The sequence below is a fragment of the Vulpes lagopus genome, chromosome 9 (assembly GCF_018345385.1).
Source record: "Vulpes lagopus strain Blue_001 chromosome 9, ASM1834538v1, whole genome shotgun sequence".
NCBI lineage: Eukaryota > Metazoa > Chordata > Mammalia > Carnivora > Canidae > Vulpes > Vulpes lagopus.
The window spans coordinates 77,355,673-77,374,320 of record NC_054832.1 but is presented as its reverse complement, the minus strand read 5'-3'; the positions used below and the strand labels follow the sequence as shown (position 1 = coordinate 77,374,320).

The following is an 18,648-nucleotide window of genomic DNA, read 5'->3' as shown; positions in this document are numbered from 1 at the left end:
ATATTCCATTGAAAAAAATTGAAAAATTGTGAAAATTAGAGGATATACAGTTCTTTTAAAAGTGATATAGTTCAAATATTATGTGAGAGACACAAAACTGCAATTGGTATTAGTTTTATTAACAAAATAGTATCAAAAATCCAATATAGATATAGAATAAAAAAATTCTAGATAAAAATATCAGACTAGAACTATTTCTCCCTATAACTAGTTTGTAGTTTAGTATGATAGCACCCACAAAACAGAGCAGTAGTAGTTTGAAGGCAACAATATAAGGAATTATACACAACATACAAAATAAGATTTTTTTAAAGATTTTATTTATTTATTCATGAGAGACACACAGAGAGAGGCAGAGACACAGGCAGAGGGAGAAGGAGGCCCTACATGGAGCCCAGTGCAGGACCCTATCCCAGAACTCTGGGATCCCTCCCTGAGCCGAAGGCAGACGCTCAACCGCTGAGCCACCCAGGCCTCCCCAAAATAAGATATTATACGTAACATACAATACAAGGTATTATATACAAAATATAAAACATGGTATTATTTATACTCTTTTCCTATGATTATTCATGCTTCATTTATTCAAGGAGTATGAAATATCATATTTATTGGGTAGCAAATAATCATGACCACATCAAATGAAATTGAAGAACCTTACTTTTTCCCTATGTTAAAAGCCATCGTGATTAATATAAAGGATTAGACACCTTCACTTTGTTTTCCATTTTGTTACTTTGGACTTAATGAAAGAAATCATAGTATCTCTCTGAGATTTTTTTTCCTTACCAACATTTAGAATAAAGTTGTTTATCTCTTAGTTACATCAAAGAGAGTTTGATGATGATTTTAAAAATTTCTAAGAATTCCTGTTGAGTTTCTTTCACAAAGCAGTATCAAAGAGAAGACATACTTTGATATTCTTAATGGTTTCCTTTACAGGAATATTTGTTGCTGTTAATTCTTTTTTGTGATTTCTGCACAGTAATGAAATGAGATGGCTTGGGGCAGCCCGGGTGGCTCAGCGGTTTAGCGCTGCCTTCAGCCCAGGGCCTGATCCTGGAGACCCTGGATCCAGTCCTACGTCAGGCTCCCTGCATGGAGCCTGCTTCTCCCTCTGCCTGGGTCTCTGCCTCTCTCTCTCTCTCTCTCTCTCTCTCTCTGTCATGAATAAATAAATAAATAAATAAATAAATAAATAAATAAATAAAATCTTATTTAAAAAAAAAAAGAAAGAAAGTGAGATGGCTAGCTCCAGTGGTGAACAGAATCAGTGCTGGTCCCAAATGTTCCAGCCCTGCATGCCACGTGTTACAGACACATTTATTGAGTCTCCAGTTTATGAAGCTAAGATAGGAACCAAGTCAGCAGTGTTGTAGTGATTTCCCAGTCCAGTGATCTGACAAATTGTTGCCCCAATCGGTCTGTCAGCATGTCTTCCCCATGCTTCCTCTTTCCTCCCACTAGGTTGTGGTTGTGGAGCAGCCCTGTCTGGGGGTACTGCTGTCCCAGGTTGCTATGGAGACAGAGCAATGATAGATATGGGAGTAAAAGCAGCTTTTAACCTCCTCTTATCACTGACAAACGTGAACCCTTGTCCTACTCAGGACTTCATGTGTAACTGAAGCAGGTGGAATGAGAATAAAGGAATTTCAAAGACTTATGGGTCTAGTGTCTTCAATACTCATGCTAGGAAGGGAGCCCAGCTTCCCTTAGACTCACCTACATGCCACCTGCTTTTCAAAGGAAATGTTCATGAGAATTATAAGAAGTAGCTTTCTTCAGTGCTGTTTCATCTGAAAGTACTATTTGTGGGCTCACATAACTTCAATGGACATTCATTCTTCTTAAAATCTCTAACAGAACATAAACCATTTCAGTGTCGTGTTTTAAGTGAATGGCCCACAGAGTTCTGAAATTGACATTAATGTACGTCAATTCATTTAAACAGATAAAGTTTAAATTCCTTGTTACTAAGCCATTTCTATGTGGCCACACGATATTCCAGATGCTCACTGACGAAATGCAGTTTTAGGAATTTGAGGGGCCTAATAGACTGGCACCAAATTATGTTTAGCAAATTGCCATTGATGTGTTTACCCTTTTCCTGGCAGTTCCTTAGGATTGAGTCCAAAACGCATGTGGTTTGGAGAGGAATGGGGATGGGAATGAAGTGCGAGTGTGACACTGAGTGCATGGATGCAGAGAGATTTCCCAGAGTTGTTTCCTTATTTTTGTCATTCAGGTCAGGACGGTCCTTAGTGACTCTGTTGGAAATGAAGCAGGGTTTAAAGTAGAAAAGTAGACTAGAGAGATGTCCGAGATGACAAAAGAGAAAGACAATAAATTTATAATTTTGCTGAAGTTCATTCTTATATATTATCAGTAATGTCCATATAACTAAGATGCGGAAATGTATGTATCCCATAAAGTATATGCATCCTGTGCAATTTGATAATGGCTTTTAAAATTGTGTGTGTGGTATCTCCAACATTTTGTGCGTGATAGAGTTCTTTGAAGACTGAAATTTGAAGTAATTGTCAAATAATAGAAGGGATGTATTTTTTCCTCATGCATGTAGCAACATATAAGGCAGATTATTTTTCCCTATTTATTGAATATATTACGTTTGAAGCATACACATCTATTTTCAAGTGTTTGAAATTACCAGACACCCAAAGAAACCACTGGCTTCCCAAAGCAGTACAGCTGTGTTTCTCCCTGTGCAAACCAGTTACCAAGGAAATGCAGCACAGCTTACTCTGGTGGCCCCAAAAATGCTGCTAATGGTATCAGAGTGTTTATACTGTACTCAATGTGCATCACAGGGGAATGGCATTTAAAATTTAGAATAACATATTTAAATGACTCACGCAATAGACTGAAATGACAGTGTATGGCAGGAAACAGTGCAAGTGGTTGTGAAATATTTATTTCTTAGTTCTATGTTGTGTAAACATGTTATAATAATATGCATATACAAATATTTAGCAACTGTATGATGCAGCTGCAAATCTAATGTGGGTATGATAATGTTTAGCTTTGTTTTTCAGATTTTTTAAAGATTTTATTTATTTTTGCATGAGAGACACACAGAGAGAGAGAGAGAGGGAGGCAGAGACACAGGCAGAGGGAGAAGCAGGCTCCATGCTGGGAGCCCTATGTGGGAATTGATCCCAGGTCTCCAGGATCACCCCCTAGGCTGAAGGCAGCGCTAAACCAATGAGCCACCAGGGCTGCCCTGTTTTTCAGATTTTAACAATTCATTTTGTGTGAGATAATTTTATGCAGAATCTATGAAAATAAGGAAAAGCATTATGATTTCTCTTTTCCTTCAAGAATTTGACTTAAATCTAGAACACTACACTAAACATTCATATAACTATGGCTTTAATAAAAATTTAGAGTAAGTATGTGCATTAGATATTTCAATCTAATATGATTATAGAATATTATCATCTTCATGAGACTTTGTTTAAAATTTAAAACACTCTGAACTTTCTCAGATAAATATGAAGATGCTCTGTACCTTACTATTCTGCCTCAAATATATTATAACCATGTATAAGAAATGTTACAGTATTTTTATTTGTAAAAGATGTCTTTTCTTTCCCTTCCCTCAAGATTTGAAATGATATATAGTGACTGTGTTTTATAAATATACTTTCCATAGTTGAAAGAAGGTAGGGAGCCGTTCAAACACAAAGGTCTGATTTAAAATTTCGGGGCCTTGGTAAACACTTGATTACATTTGGTTTGGTAATTGAAACTTTGCTCATATTTAACATATGGATGATGATGTCTGAGTCATGACCAGTGGCAAAACTGGTGGCAAAACTTCCAAGACCTCCACATTGTGAGGGCAAACATTGCACCAGTTTTTGTTTGTCCTTGTCGTGTTAAGGAATGAGAAGAGTGTGCAAACTTCAATGATATCCATACTATTAGCAGAATGGGTAGAAAAAAAATCCTGTGATACGTAACATGCTAAGTATATTTGGGTCTGAGTAATTTACGTATGATGTTTACTTTTAAAAACCTCCCTTGTAGCATCTTTCCCCTTGTAATTTACTGTGAATACTTGTCTTCTGACTAGTTTGATAATCTGCTGAATTAAAGGCTTTGCTACCTTTATTTAATACTGCAGATTCTGTTTTATAAAATATGGTGTTTTGAATTTGATAGACACTCAATGTATGTGTGTTGCATTGATTTAAACTCTACAGTAAGTAACCCCAAAAGGAAAATATGCACGAGAAAGTAATTTAAACAAATGTAGTTTTACTAATTTAGAGAGAAGTTACTTTCTCCATTTTATCCTGGCTCCTGATACCAGAGGGGCTGTGTCTTCTATCTATCTCCTTCTCAGAATTAGGGCAGTGAGGTTGTGCAGTGTAAATGGACTCTAGATATAAGGGGTATGTGGAAGCTGAGAGGTCGTGACTGTCATCTCAAAATCACTATGAGAGTCAAATATGTTTTTTAAATGATTACTTAAGATTTGCCATTAAAAAAAAAGGCCCAGTGAAAAAAATAGAGAACTCACTTATACATGTAATTTTACTTGTCGGTCTGTCCATATATTAGCAGATATATTTGAACAAGTCACCTACCTTAATGTTTTCAGATTCTCATTTGTAAAATGAAAAGTAAGAACTTTTGTCTTGTTTACTTCAGAGGCTTTATTTTACAAATCTAGGGCAGCAGTAACTTGCATACTTGGTAAAATATTGTTCATTTATGTAACTGTGGATTATTAAATATACAACTGTTAAGACTTTCAGTAGAAATGAATTAAGAAATCAAAATAATTTTTAGTCAGATGATGTGGGCCAGTATTCAGTAGATACAATATTGTCATACTCCATTATTGCTGGGATTTTTAACAGTGTTGCATTAGATTGCATTGTCATCTCTGAAAATGTAGTATTTGAAGAACCATTGATGTGTGTATCAGGTCATTAGGAATGACAGTGATGTTCAGGACAGGATGGCTGGTGCCCCAGCCACCTCTTAGCCTGCTCATCTAGCTTCGTTTCTGTATTTAAGGAGATGCAATATTCAAGCTTACTATTCTTTGTGCTTTTCTCCAGCAAAAGAATGAAGTGATGAATCTGAAAACTGTTCTCTATTTGTTGGTCTTAGCAAATATATAAACCTTTGAAGTTTCCTTTTGAGATCTTTTGAAAGAATAATGTCAACTTAAATTAACAGGGGCCTTATGTAGGAGGTACTTATAGTAATTGCAACCAAAACAAACAAACAGAGAAACAAAAGGAAAAAAAACAATTGTCTTCATATGTATTTGAAAGAAGTGACTAATTCAGCTGAATTTGAAGAACAGGCAAAACTGTTGCAATATTTACATTTAAATACATTGCTATCTCTCCATAGGTAGCTTTACAAATGTAGGTGTGTCCTTCAAGTTTTGCATTTGTAATTCAGTTTAACATGTTCTTTTCACCCCTAGATTTTACATGGAATCCTACACGTAATTTCTTAACATTATATTGGTGGTAGTATTTACATTTGACTCTAATTCATTAAGACTCCCCATTAGTATGTTGTTTAAAATTGTGTCCTATTTCATTTTCTTCTGAAAGGATAGCCAGATGGGTTTGTACTACTTATTTTAATCAGTCTTTTAAACACTAAATTTAAAAAGTCTCTCATATATTAAAAGTTCAAGTATATTAAAATCCATTTTGTAGTTTTTATCAATTTCTATTGATTAGTCTATTTGTATATCCATAACATACAGATTTAATTAAATAACATAATAATATATTCAGACAAGGAGAACTCAATTCCTCCCAATCCCTGATGCTATTCTTTAAGCATAAAATATTTTTGGATATTCTGGAGAATGTTGACCAATTTGTTCTTACTGAAAATTTCACCAAGTATATGGTATATCCTTGCAAGGCTTTAGATTTTGATTTCTATCCTTCAAAAAAAATACAATTTACTTTAAAGCAATTTGTGCTTTGAAAAATCTAAGGATTTTATGGGCTTTTTCTCCCCAGATTTTTAATATTTTTTCCTGGTTCTTATGGCTAACACAGGAAGAAGATATTTACATTATAATGATCCTCTATGAAGCTACCTTAACACATTATCTTTTAAAATCCAATCAGTGTTTTAGTGGGGAATTTTTTTAAGTACACAATTATATATTTTTTTTACAATTATATTTTTAATAATGAGTTGGTTTTATTTTAATATTCATGTAGGTTTATTTTCTTATTTTACTGTATTTGCTAGAACTCATAAAATATTTTTGAAAAATAATGGAGACTGAGCATCTTTATCAATTACCTGATTTTAATTAATATGGTATCTTTGAAAAAATTAATATAGTATCTTTGTTTTAACATTTGGGATAGTTTTTGCTGCTTTTTTAAACACCTGTAGTAAGTTTACCCACCCAAAATTCTATAATGAAGACTTTTTATGAGATGTGTTATGCCAGACTCTTTGAGTGTACCTGTGAACAAGATATATAGCCTGTTATCCTTGCATAGCACACATTTTCATGGTACGGAGATAGAAGAATATTAGACGCAATATGTCGGTGCAGTATGGAGTATGTAGGAATGTACTAATAGGTATGAGAAACTGAGGACAGCGATATGTGGAGAGCTATAATTTTAACTAGGTTGATGAAGATAGGACTTATTGGGATGACTTTTGAAGTAGGCGTAAAGGAAGTAAGGATGTTAGCCATGCAAATATTTAGGGAGAGACCATATTAGGCTCAAGGAACAGCCAGGCATATTCAAGAAATATCACAAGATTTTCTTCTGTTCCTATTTTTCTCAAAGTTTTTATTAGAAAGCATAGCTTAGTTTGACCAAATGTCCTTTCAGACTCTAATGAAGAGGATAAAATTTTCTCTCTCTAATCTATTTTCTGTATGTATTAATAGATAAGTTATATATGTTTAACTTGATTAAATTAGTTACGTTGTTAATAACCTCGATATTTATCTAGGCTTGTTGTTTTGAAATAAAGCCTATTAGGTCATGGTACAATTTCATTTGTCATTTGTAGGATTCTATATGTGAATAATGTATTTAAATTATTACATCTGTATTTACATTAACAGTGGTCTTTTGTTTCTTCATATGTCAGCACTCATTATTCATTTTCATTTTAGTTTTATTTAGTGACATGAATTGAAGAAGCTTTAATAACTTTATGCTGGAAAAATTTCTTCTTTAAGAATTAGATAAAACTTAGCTTTGAACCCAAGTGTTCCTGATCCTTTTGTGAAGTAAAGATTTCATGAATTTTAAAATTTAGTTAAACTGGCTTAATAGAACATAAACTAGGCAATTGGGCATATGACAATAAGAAGATAAAAGTAAAATAACACTTGAATTATTGAGGAAATCATCTTGGAGTTAAAATAAATACTATAACAGCATTTCTATAACCATGGGAACTAGCTAACAATATATTCTGCTTGTTATGTTGAAGTTCAATATATCTATCATTTGACTTTTCACCCACTTTTGTTATATAGAATCTTGCTCTAATGGAGTCTTTGAAAGTGATAGAATTATTTTTAGTCATAGTTTTAAATATTCTAGGAAAATTTGCTCAAGTGTTTCAACATTCTTTCCTCACTAAAGTTAAATGGTTCTTTTGCCTATTGAAATTCACTGATATTATTACATCCTGATTTTAAGAACTTAAATTTACTCTCCACTCAAACTTTATTCTTGATTGTAGTATTTACCAAGACTCAAAAATTACTGTGTACTTGAACACTGTTTTAGCCTGAAACTTTAGGAATTCAGAATTATTAAAATGTTAGTAGTCCTTTTTTAAACATATAACCAGATATACATTTGTGCTGTGACTTTTTATTTTAAAATGGCATAAAATTTGGACTAGAGATGCCTGTATGCTTGTATTCCTTTACATATATATGGAGTGTTTTCATAAATTAAAATGCAGGAAAGACAAAGAAATGAGTGAATGCATCCTCAGGAATGTCACATTACCTTTTGGAGCTGCTTTATCCATGATAATTCTGGTCCTCATGCCCTATTCCATCTACTTCTGGCTCTTCTAGCACCGTTCTGTATCTACTAGTCATAGTAATAAAAGGTGAGAGATGACAGTTTTAAATAATCCCAAATCTCTTCTTTCTTTCACATTGCTTCCTCTAAATTCTAAATTATAGTTGATTTTTCACAGGTCACCCACTACTTCCAATGGTGATGTGATATGATCTTCCTAGATATAGTTCTATACCCTATTTTCCAATTGGATAATCTCTGCTACTCCAGTTGATTTACTATCAACCCAGTAGCACCAGTTCTTGTGACTATTGTGGACTCCGTTCTCGGTCAAACGTCTCTCTTAAAAGGCTCTATCTCCTGCCCTGAAAACGGGCAGCCACTGTGACCCCAGGTATAGTCTGTAGGTATGAATGTGTTCACCTGCACTCACACTACAGAGAGGGTAGTGTGCCCCTCATTTGCCTCCCTGCAGATTCCTCTGAAACCTGAATGTGAATGCGATGGTCAGGGCCAGAGGACCCTCTAACTCCACTTATGAAAGCTTTTAAAATACAATTTCCTCTCACACTCTTACTCTCTAATTAATACATGTAATAAATCAAGTTTTTCCCCACAATTAATATAAGCAAAAAGTGATTACATAATAATATATATAATAAAAAGTGATTTTTTTATTCCATGGTGACATGTAATTACTAGTTAACATCAGCAGCAAAGCATGTGATTGTGTCTAGTGTTAGCCTTGTTGTTTTGTCTGTAAGGCAACCTGTTTAGAACCATTCCTCAAAGTCACATCTAATTTCCTTTTCAGGTAGAGTCAGGGCTTTAAGAAAATGATGTACTGCACTTAACAATATGTCAAGAAAGAGGAGTCAAATGTTAATGTGGAATTTTACGTAACTGTTTTCCATCACTGTCATCAGTAAGTGGCAATCTTGCTCTCTGGAGATCTAAATCTTACTTGGTAGTTCTAGCATCACGCTAGGCTAGTTACTATTATCCTCACAAACTTTCTTATTTCTCTTCTTGCTACTTTTGTCCACATACACAGCCAAGGCAGTATGATAGAGTAACTGTGATAATTACTATTAGATCAAAATGCACATTTGATTTGCATCATACAATGTGAGTAAAAATGAAAAACATAGCTTGATTTATTGGTGCAGATTTCTGATTTTGCGGGAAGATGACCTTCATCATTACTCATGATATAGAACCTGTATTTTCCAACCTGACAGTATCAAGCTGATGAAACATGCATTCAAAGCAATAGTAGCAAAGCTGAGAAAAATTTGAAAAAAAAAAAACCCCAATCCTGTTCAATGAAAAAATGAATATTCTTGCATTTATTAAGAAATGCATATGTGGCAAGGACTTGAACTTGTTACTTGGTTCTCAGAAAGAACCATAACTGAGCTTTTAGTAAAAAACAAACCTAAGTTATCTGTCTATGGTGAGATTTTACAATTAAAATTATTATTTTTATTTTTCTCAATTACACTTGAATGAAAACTTCAAGACTGAAGTACACATGTAAAGCAGTTGTCCATTGCCTATTTTCGAGGGAACCATATTTAACTTCCTCATGTTTATTCTCATATTTACGCTTAAGATACTCATACTGTTATTTATTATTTAATGGAGAAATTATTTGCTGTACATTTACTATAGAATGTAACCATTGGCCTATTGTGTTCCACCGTCCCATTATTACACTAACAAATTTTCAATACAATTATGTAATAATGATTATATCAGTGTTAAGTGCTAATACAAAACATAAGTTCATACTAAGCCAAAAATTGAATTAAAAGACATTGGTACCTTGAATAGGATTGTCTTGCATCTATAGAAAAATAGGAGAAAATTGTTATCTTTACTGTATTACACCTAGTGATCCATGACATAGCATAAGTCTTCCATTATTTAAAAATTAATGTTATATTTGTTTATTGATATTGAATCAAAACCAGTTGACCCTTGTATTGTTCAAAGACAAAATTTAACCAAGTAAATTTGAAAGTCTAATGCACTTTGTTAAGCCACTTATGAATCTGGCAGCATCCCATCCAACAAGTAGAAAGGAGCTCCAAGTTTCTGTACAAAGTGGGAGAATTTTATATGCACACATGAGAAGGGACAATTAGTCAAAAAGAAAGAAAGAAGAAAGGCAAGGGCAAGAGGCCCTCGTAGATGGATTACTTCATCCTCCTTTGGGGAATGGAGAGGACCCATGGGACAGATCACCTCCTTGGTGCTAACCAGAAAACTCCTGACTATTTAAGACTACATTTCTGGGAGAAATTGAAACTGCAATTAGATTAGGTATTAAGCCCTAGTTTGGTGACAGCCTAACATATATATTACTCCATTTTGGGCCTATGGTTTTCTTCCTAACAGCTTATTACTTTGTATTTGCACTATTCCATGCTAAAGACCCTTAGTAACTCAACTAGTAATATCTAATGTAATGATGTCTACAGGTTTCCAAAGATTTTTTATGCTCAAAATTATTTTATCTCTGAATAATGATAGTTTTATTGCTTCTTTCAATTTTCGTGCATTTTATTAGCTCTTTTCTTGCTGTATGGCAGTAAGACCTGAAGAAAGATTAAAAGAAACAAGACGGTGGACATTTTTGTCTCATCTCTGATCTCAGAGAGAAATGTCTCAATAAATCACCATTAACAATGACATTTCTTCTAGAAATTTCTATATCCTCCTTATCTTTTTAAAAGATTTTATTTATTTTTTATTAATGAGAGATACAGAGAGAGGCAGAGACACAGGCAGAGAGAGAAAAGCAGGCTCCAGACAGGGAGCCTGACTTGGGACTCGATCCCTGGTCTCCAGGATCACGCCCTGGGCTGAAGGCTTGCACCAAACCACTGAGCCACCTAGGTGTCCCTATATCCTCTTTATAATATGAAGATACTCTTTTTTATATTCAGTTTTCTATGAATTTTTATCAAATGTATTTTATTAAAAGCTTCTTTGCATCTATTTAAATTATTACATAATTTTCTTCACTTTTAAACTTTTTTCCACTTTTAATGTGATAAAATATATTACTTTTCCCTGCATGTGAGTGAATTTTATTCTGTCCTCAAGTCTGTGAATTCTATTTTTTGTCATTTGACTGATTCTATCTTCTGTCATTGAGCCAATCCAATAAGTTTTTTTAATTTATGTTAATGTATTTTTTAGTTCATTAGTTTTCATTTGGTTCTTTTTCAAAATTCGTATTTCTTTGCTGAGATTTTGTAATTTTTCATTTGATTCAAGGGATTTGTATTTTCTTGTTGAAATATTTTTATTAAGGTGGCTTTAAAATCCTTGTCAGATAATACCAGTTTGTAATTCATCTAGTTGGAGTTAGCTGACTATCTTTTATCACTCAATTTGTGATTTTCCTGGTTCTTAGCGAGACGTGTTATTTTATTGTATTCTAGCCACTTTCTTATTATTTTGAGCCTATGGATCTTATATAAGATTTTTTTTTTCTTTTTAACAGGAATTCACTTTATTTACCATACAGATCATAGCCTAATTTTGTGGACTGTGGTCCCATTGCCAATATACTTATTTAGAACAGTGTTTGGCTTCTTTGATCAGATTGATTTCCCACTGTTCCCTGCTGATGCTGTTTGAGGAGATGGAAACAGTTTTCTCAGGCTGGGCCCCTGGAACCACTAAGTAAACAAAGGGATGCTTTTTTTGTTAACATTTTTTTTAAGATTTTATTATTTTATTCATGAAAGACACAGAGAGACAGAGAGAAGCAGAGACACAGGCAGAGGGAGAGCAGGCTCCATGCAGGGAGCCTGAGTGGGACTCGATTCCATTCCGAGTCTCCAGGATCAGGCCCTGGGCTGAAGGCGGCGCTGAGCCCCCAGCGCTGCCCCAAAGGGATGCTTTATCCAGCAGTGGGTAGAAGTTGCTCTGTTGGGTGAGGGCATAGAAAACATCCCTTCTCTGTGCTATTCCTCCTGTCCTGGGATCCCTAACAAGTTCTTTTTTCTTTCTACCTTTCAGAGTTTGATTTGCATTTCAGTTGTCTCTTGCAGGTTTTTAGGTGTTTCTAGTTACTGAGGGAGAACAAAGATGAAGTCATGCCAGCTTCTCCAGACCAGAAGCCATTCTAAATCATTTTGATAGCTAATTCTCTAATGACTGGAGGTTGAGCATTTTTTCTAGATGTTTAATCACAACCTATGTTCCCATGCTCATTAACTGCCTTCACTAATTATTCATAATTCTCCTTTTAGTTGATGTGAGGTTTTAAAATTATGAATATACCTATATCTTTTCTAATATGTTTATTACAGATAACTCCTCAACTCTTGTACTTCTTTTAGTATTTCTTATGTTTGTCTTGATACAATTTTTGAAGAAATTGGTGTTATTTTAACTGGTAGAACTAGGCCTATTAATTCTATAATTTGAAAAGTGTTGAGAGTTGATGATAACAGTCTCCACCATATTACAAGTCTGCAGGGAAAGGAAAATAAAGTATGCAATGATATAACAAGAAAATAATATCTATTTATTTTTTGCAAAAGTCTTGAATGAATTGGGCCAATTTTGTTTAATTTGGATTAGACCTTTCATTGACAGAGTCATTTATTTTTTATCTGTAAGTGGTATATAATACAGGTTCAATAAATACTATTAAATTAATGACACAGTGGCTTGAGCATCACATCTTTCTGTAAATGTCATAATCTCTCATATTGCCTAATATAGACTATATGCTAAGAGACCTCTATAAGTATTAATGGAAAATGATGACATTGTGAATGAACAGAGAGGACCACCGAATGGTGGGAAGAGGAAGAAGTGATGGCTGTATTCCTACCATGTTACATAATTCATTCCTCCCATCTTTAATGAAATGTTCTGACCACTAGGGAAAAGAGAGAGGTGGAAAAGACAGCAAATAACCTCAAGGTTTTGCAATCATATAACATACTTTGTGACCACACAAGTAACAGTATTATTTCACCCTTTTTTATTTTAGGTTCAGGTGCTTCGGAATGCTGGAGAAGAAGTGACCCTAACAGTGTCATTTTTAAAAAGGGCACCTGCTTTCCTCAAACTCCCGCTGAATGAAGATTGTGCATGTAAGCATTTATGAAGAATAGGTAAAATGCTCACATCATCATATTTACTTTCTAAACCACTATTTCTGACAGTAATTGGTAATTTTCTTAAAGTTGAGATTTCTGCTTGAATACAAATATTTTTATATCACAAAACATTCTATGAATACTTATGCAAAGGGAGCAGATGTTATTTTTGTTTTAGAATGTACTCAGCACATTTACAGTTATTCGCTAACCTATAATTAGAGGCATAGTATTTATTGTAAAAATAGTATCACATCAACTACACACATTTTGTATCTCTATTATATTTCATTCATAATGATTGATTGATATATTTTCTCTAACTATGAAATGATATACTTTCATTTGTCTACTGGACTTGCTAAACAAGCATTTACACGTAAGTTAGTCCTGCTGAGGCTAGGAAGATTGATGGAAACCAGTTCATGTGGAAACTCGTAAGAGTAACTTAAAAATCTCTGTATCGATTTATACATTAAGAAATAAAATAGGGCCGCCCCCGTGGCCCAGCGGTTTAGCGCTGCCTTCAGCCTGGGGTGTGATTCTGGAGACCAGGGATCAAGTCCCACATCAGGCTCCCTGCATGGAGCCTGCTTCTCCCTCTGCCTGTGTCTCTGCCTCTCTCTCTCTCTCTCTGTGTCTCTCATGAATAAACATAAACATAAACAAAATCCTAAAAAAAATAAAATATCATCTAACATTTTTGCTAAAAATCAAAGAAGAATATATTTTTGAGGCATAATTTGCATGTAATGAAATGCAAAGATCTTGAACAATTGGATTGGTTCTGACAAATGGACACATTTGCTTAATCCACATGCCTTTAAATCACAGAAAGTCTCCTCTGTGCCTCTTCCCAATGAATAACATCCTCAGAAACAGCCATTAATTTGATTTCTTAACATCATATATTCTTTTTGCTTCTCCTAGGACTTTTTTTAGAATGGAATCATACCGTATTTACTCTTGTGTCTGGCTTCTTTCATAATGAAAAATCACTTCTATATTTCAATTGTTTTTTCTCTTACATTGCTGTGTTATATGCCATTAAATGAACATGTGAAAGTTTGCTAATTGTTCATCTATTGATGGATAACAGAGCCGTTTCCTGTAGTTTGCCACCATAGATAGAGCTATTATGAACATTTTTGTAAAAGGTTTTTGAAAGTCTCCCAGTTTTATGTCACTACCATAAGTACTTCGGAGTGGAATTGCAAAGTCACCAGGTAGATGTATAATTAACTTGTTACCTAACTGCCAAAAAATATTTCTAAAACGGACTATATTTCTAGACCTCTTACTCTCTGCTCCAGCAATGTATGAGAGTTCTGGCTGCTCTACATTTATCACAATATTTTGTGGTCATAGATTTTTTTAAATTTTATTTATTTATCCATGAGAGACACACAGAGGAGGGGCAGAGACACAGGCAGAGGGAGAAGCAGGTTTCATACAGGGAGTTTGATGTGGGACCCAATCCCAGATCCCCCGGAACACGCCCTGGACTGAAGGTGGCACTAAACTGCTGAGCCACCCAGGCTGCCCATTTTTTTTTTTTTTTTTTTAAGATATTCTATCAAGTGTGCAGAGGCAGCGTATTATAGTCAAAATTGCATTTCTGTGAAGACTAATTATGATCATCTCCTTATGGTGTATCATTTGCATATATCATTAGAGTTTATATATCTTATTTTGTAATGTGTCTGCTCATGTTTTGCCTATTTTTCTGTTAGTATGTCTTCATATTATTGTACTGCAGGAGTTTAAGATTATATTCTGTATACAATCATTGTTGGCTATATGTATTACAAAAATTTTCTCTCAGTCTATAAATACTGTATTTTACCTAAAACTGTCTTAAGTTTGCAGAAGCTTTTAATTTTGACAATATCTAATCTACCATTTTGTTGTTCTTTTGCATATGGTTATTTTTTTCTGTATCTTCTTTAAGAAATATTTGCCTACCCCAAAGTTGCAAAGAGATTCCCCTACATTTTTCCTAGAAGCTTTATGTCATTGGCTTTTAATTCTAAATTTAAAATCCATCTTATATTAATTACTTCTTATGTCTGAGCTAGGAATTTATAATCAAAAAGTTATTATATTTCCATTAATTTTGGGGTCTGTTTTTCACCATAACTCCCATGTTGATGACATAGGATAGGTTTTCCAATTTTGCAATTTTTCAGTATTATTAACTGTTCTAGGCTCTTTGCATTACTGTACATATTTTAGAAATAACACATGGATTTTTACAAAACCCAATTATGATTCTGATTTATAGATAATTTTGAGAATTAACACATTAACAACTTTAAATCTTTCAATCCATGAACATGATATAACTTTCCATTTATTTATGTTCTAATTTTCTCAGCAACATTTTAGTGCTTTCAGTGGGAAAGTCTTGCATATCTTTCATTACATTTATTTCTAGGAATTTTTTATTTTACCATAAATGGTATTTAAAAATAGTTGTCCAGTTATTGTTGCTAACACATAGACATAGTTTATTTTTATACATGCACATATTCTGCATCTATTAGTTCTGTAGGATTTCTGGTATATTCTTTAAGGCTCTCTAATTATATTATCTGTAAATAATGAATTCTGCTTCTTTCTTTCCAATGTATATTTTAAAATTTCTTTTTCTTGCCTATTGCAATGGCTAGGACTTCCAGAAAATGTTATACAAAGTATTAAGAATAAACATCCTCTCTTGCTCAAAACATTAGAGGAGAAATTTCCAGTTTTTTATCAATAAATATGATATTAGCTCTAGATACTCACACATGCCCTTTATTAGGTTGAGGTACTGTTCTTTTATTCCTGGGTTACTGTGCATTTTTCTTTTTTTTTCTTTTTAACATAAGGAGATGTTCAATTGTCACATTTTTTTATATTCATTGAGATATATTTTTAATCTTTTTAAAATTCTGCTGATATGGTGATTTTTTAAATACTTATTTTGAATGCCAAATTAAACTTGTATTCCTAAGATAAACACCACATGATCATGAAATGTTAAAGCATATTTAATATATTACTGGTTTCAATTTACTAGTATATTAAGACTTTGTAAAAAATATGTTCATGAGGGATATCCATATGTACATTTTTGTGATGTTTTAGTGGGATTTTGGTACCTGAGTTTTTGATGTCTTCATGTAACGTGAAGAATCACAACCCCTCCTTTATCTTCATAAAGAATTTTCTTACCAGTAATAGTATATTCTTCTTAAATAATTTAATAAATTCACTAAAAAGGCAACTTGACCCTAGAATTATACCTTTTATTTTGTTTTTTGGTTTTTTGTTTTTTAATTTGTATTTATTTATGATAGTCACACAGAGAGAGAGAGAGGCAGAGACACAGGCAGAGGGAGAAGCAGGCTCCATGCACCGGGAGCCCGATGTGGGATTCGATCCCGAGTCTCCAGGTTCGTGCCCTGGGCCAAAGGCAGGCGCCACACTGTTGCGCCACCCAGGGATCCCTATAGTTTTTATTTTGTATGAATTAATCTCTTGAATCCTTATAGGATTTTTCTAATACTTTTCTCCTTCTTTTATAAGTTTTGGTAAAGTGTTTTTCAAGATTTTTTCCATTTTAAGCTATGAATTTATTTGCATGAAATTATTCATCATATCCTTTAATTATTACTTTTGATGTTTGTTGGCTTGCAGTAATAGTATCTTCACATTCTTGATATTAATAACTTGTGTTTTCACACTCTGTTGCTACATCATTTTTGATATGTGTTTTACTAATCTTTCCAAAGAACCTATTTTTCTCTTGGCTAATTTTGTCTATAATTTTGTTCCAATCTTACTATTCTCAACTTTTATTTTTATTATTCTCTATCTTCTACTTACTTTGATTTGATTGGCTCTTTCATATCTAACTTCTTAAAAAGAAAGCATAGATCACTGAACTTGTATCTTTTTCCTATGCATACATTTAAATCTTTGAATTTCACTCAAAAGACTACTTGGATCTGTCACAGAATCTGACATATAATTTCATTCTGTTAAAAGTGGATATAAATTTTAAAGTAAAAAAAAATTTAAGTAATGTGTTTATGCATTAAAATGTTGTCTCATAAGATACAAGGCAGATAAACATCAAAATAAAAATTAGCTAAAACAAAGTATGAAATTGTTAAGATTTAAAAAGTGGAAAAACTGTATTCATGCTAGTTTGGTAGAGAGACCTGCAATCCCCTTCTTAGAGCCAGGAAAGCTATGGGACTTTAAAGTGATAAAAAAGAGAACAAAATTATTCTTTTTTCAACACATTAATATTAGGAGTGTTACTTGTGACCTCTGATGTTTGAATATAAGTGTAATATTTCAAGTAAAAAATGGGAGTCGATTATATTAATAGTGCATATTTATCAACATTAACACCTTCAATATATACAATGTTTTCCAAAAAAAAAAAAAATCAAAAATTTTAAAAATGTATTCTAATCTTAACTGTAAAAATTTCTGAATTGTGAAATCTTGGTTTAAGACATACATTACTCATATTTAGAGAAAGATATTAGTAGGCTTCTCATGAGAATCTGATATGAGGCTTTTTAGTTTGTTTCACCAATTTAGATAGCATCAGTGAAGGTACTTCCAATTATAACATATACCAAGAGCATTTATAAAGAAAGATCCCATGCAAACTTATTTTGCATCATGGAAAATTATGGTATCTAAAAATATAACTTGCTGGTAGGTTGAAACATAATGATAAATAGAATTATGTAGACAACCCAAATCCTGCACCGTTATAATTATGGATCATAAGTGTAGGTCACTTTGGATAATAAAATGAAATAATCATTTTATAAGGTTATATGTTTTTAATAATAAAGCCTTGCATTATTTCTGAAATCAAAGATAAATACATGAGTCTCTTTCGGGGTCCCACTTACCTTATTTGGCAAAACTCTGGCTTTGATATAAGTGAAATAATAATTTATTTTACTACCTGATTTTCTTGACATTACTGAGTATATGGAAATATATAATGTAGAATGCATCAACTAGAATATTTGGGTGTTCTAACCTTTGGGGTGTTGTGATATTTTTCCTTGCAGGTGCTCCAAGTGACCAGAGCAGTGGCACCTCCTCACCTCTTTGTGACAGTGGCTTGCATCTCAACTATCACCCCAACAATACAGTAAGATGATCAAAGCATCGTTCAGATTAATAAGGACATAACACAAAGAAAGCAGAAGAGTAAAGTATATATATGTGTGTATATAGAGATATATATATACACACATATATACACACACATATATAATATGTATGATTATATAATATATATGTGCATATAGATGGATATTCATAGTCTGCAAAAACTGCTAATGAATCTCATTGCTCTGATACAGTTGAAATACTTGTTTGCTTCATCCTTTAAGAGTTAGTAGTTAAAATGAGCCAGGAAGGAAAAAATACATAGGCCAGTTATTTTTTAATGTCATTTTTAT

At 33.2% G+C, this 18,648-nt stretch overlaps 1 protein-coding gene across 4 annotated transcripts in view; it reads left to right on the top strand.

Moving 5' to 3' along the window:
* Positions 1 to 18,648, top strand: part of SNTG1 (syntrophin gamma 1) — a 791,929-nt gene that overhangs the window by 582,450 nt on the left and 190,831 nt on the right. For all 4 annotated transcript variants that reach the window (XM_041768508.1, XM_041768507.1, XM_041768509.1 and 1 more), the window contains 2 exons: positions 13,054 to 13,156; positions 18,253 to 18,335. In XM_041768508.1, the coding sequence (XP_041624442.1) occupies positions 13,054 to 13,156; positions 18,253 to 18,335 (186 nt within the window). The remainder of the gene's footprint in view (positions 1 to 13,053; positions 13,157 to 18,252; positions 18,336 to 18,648) is intronic.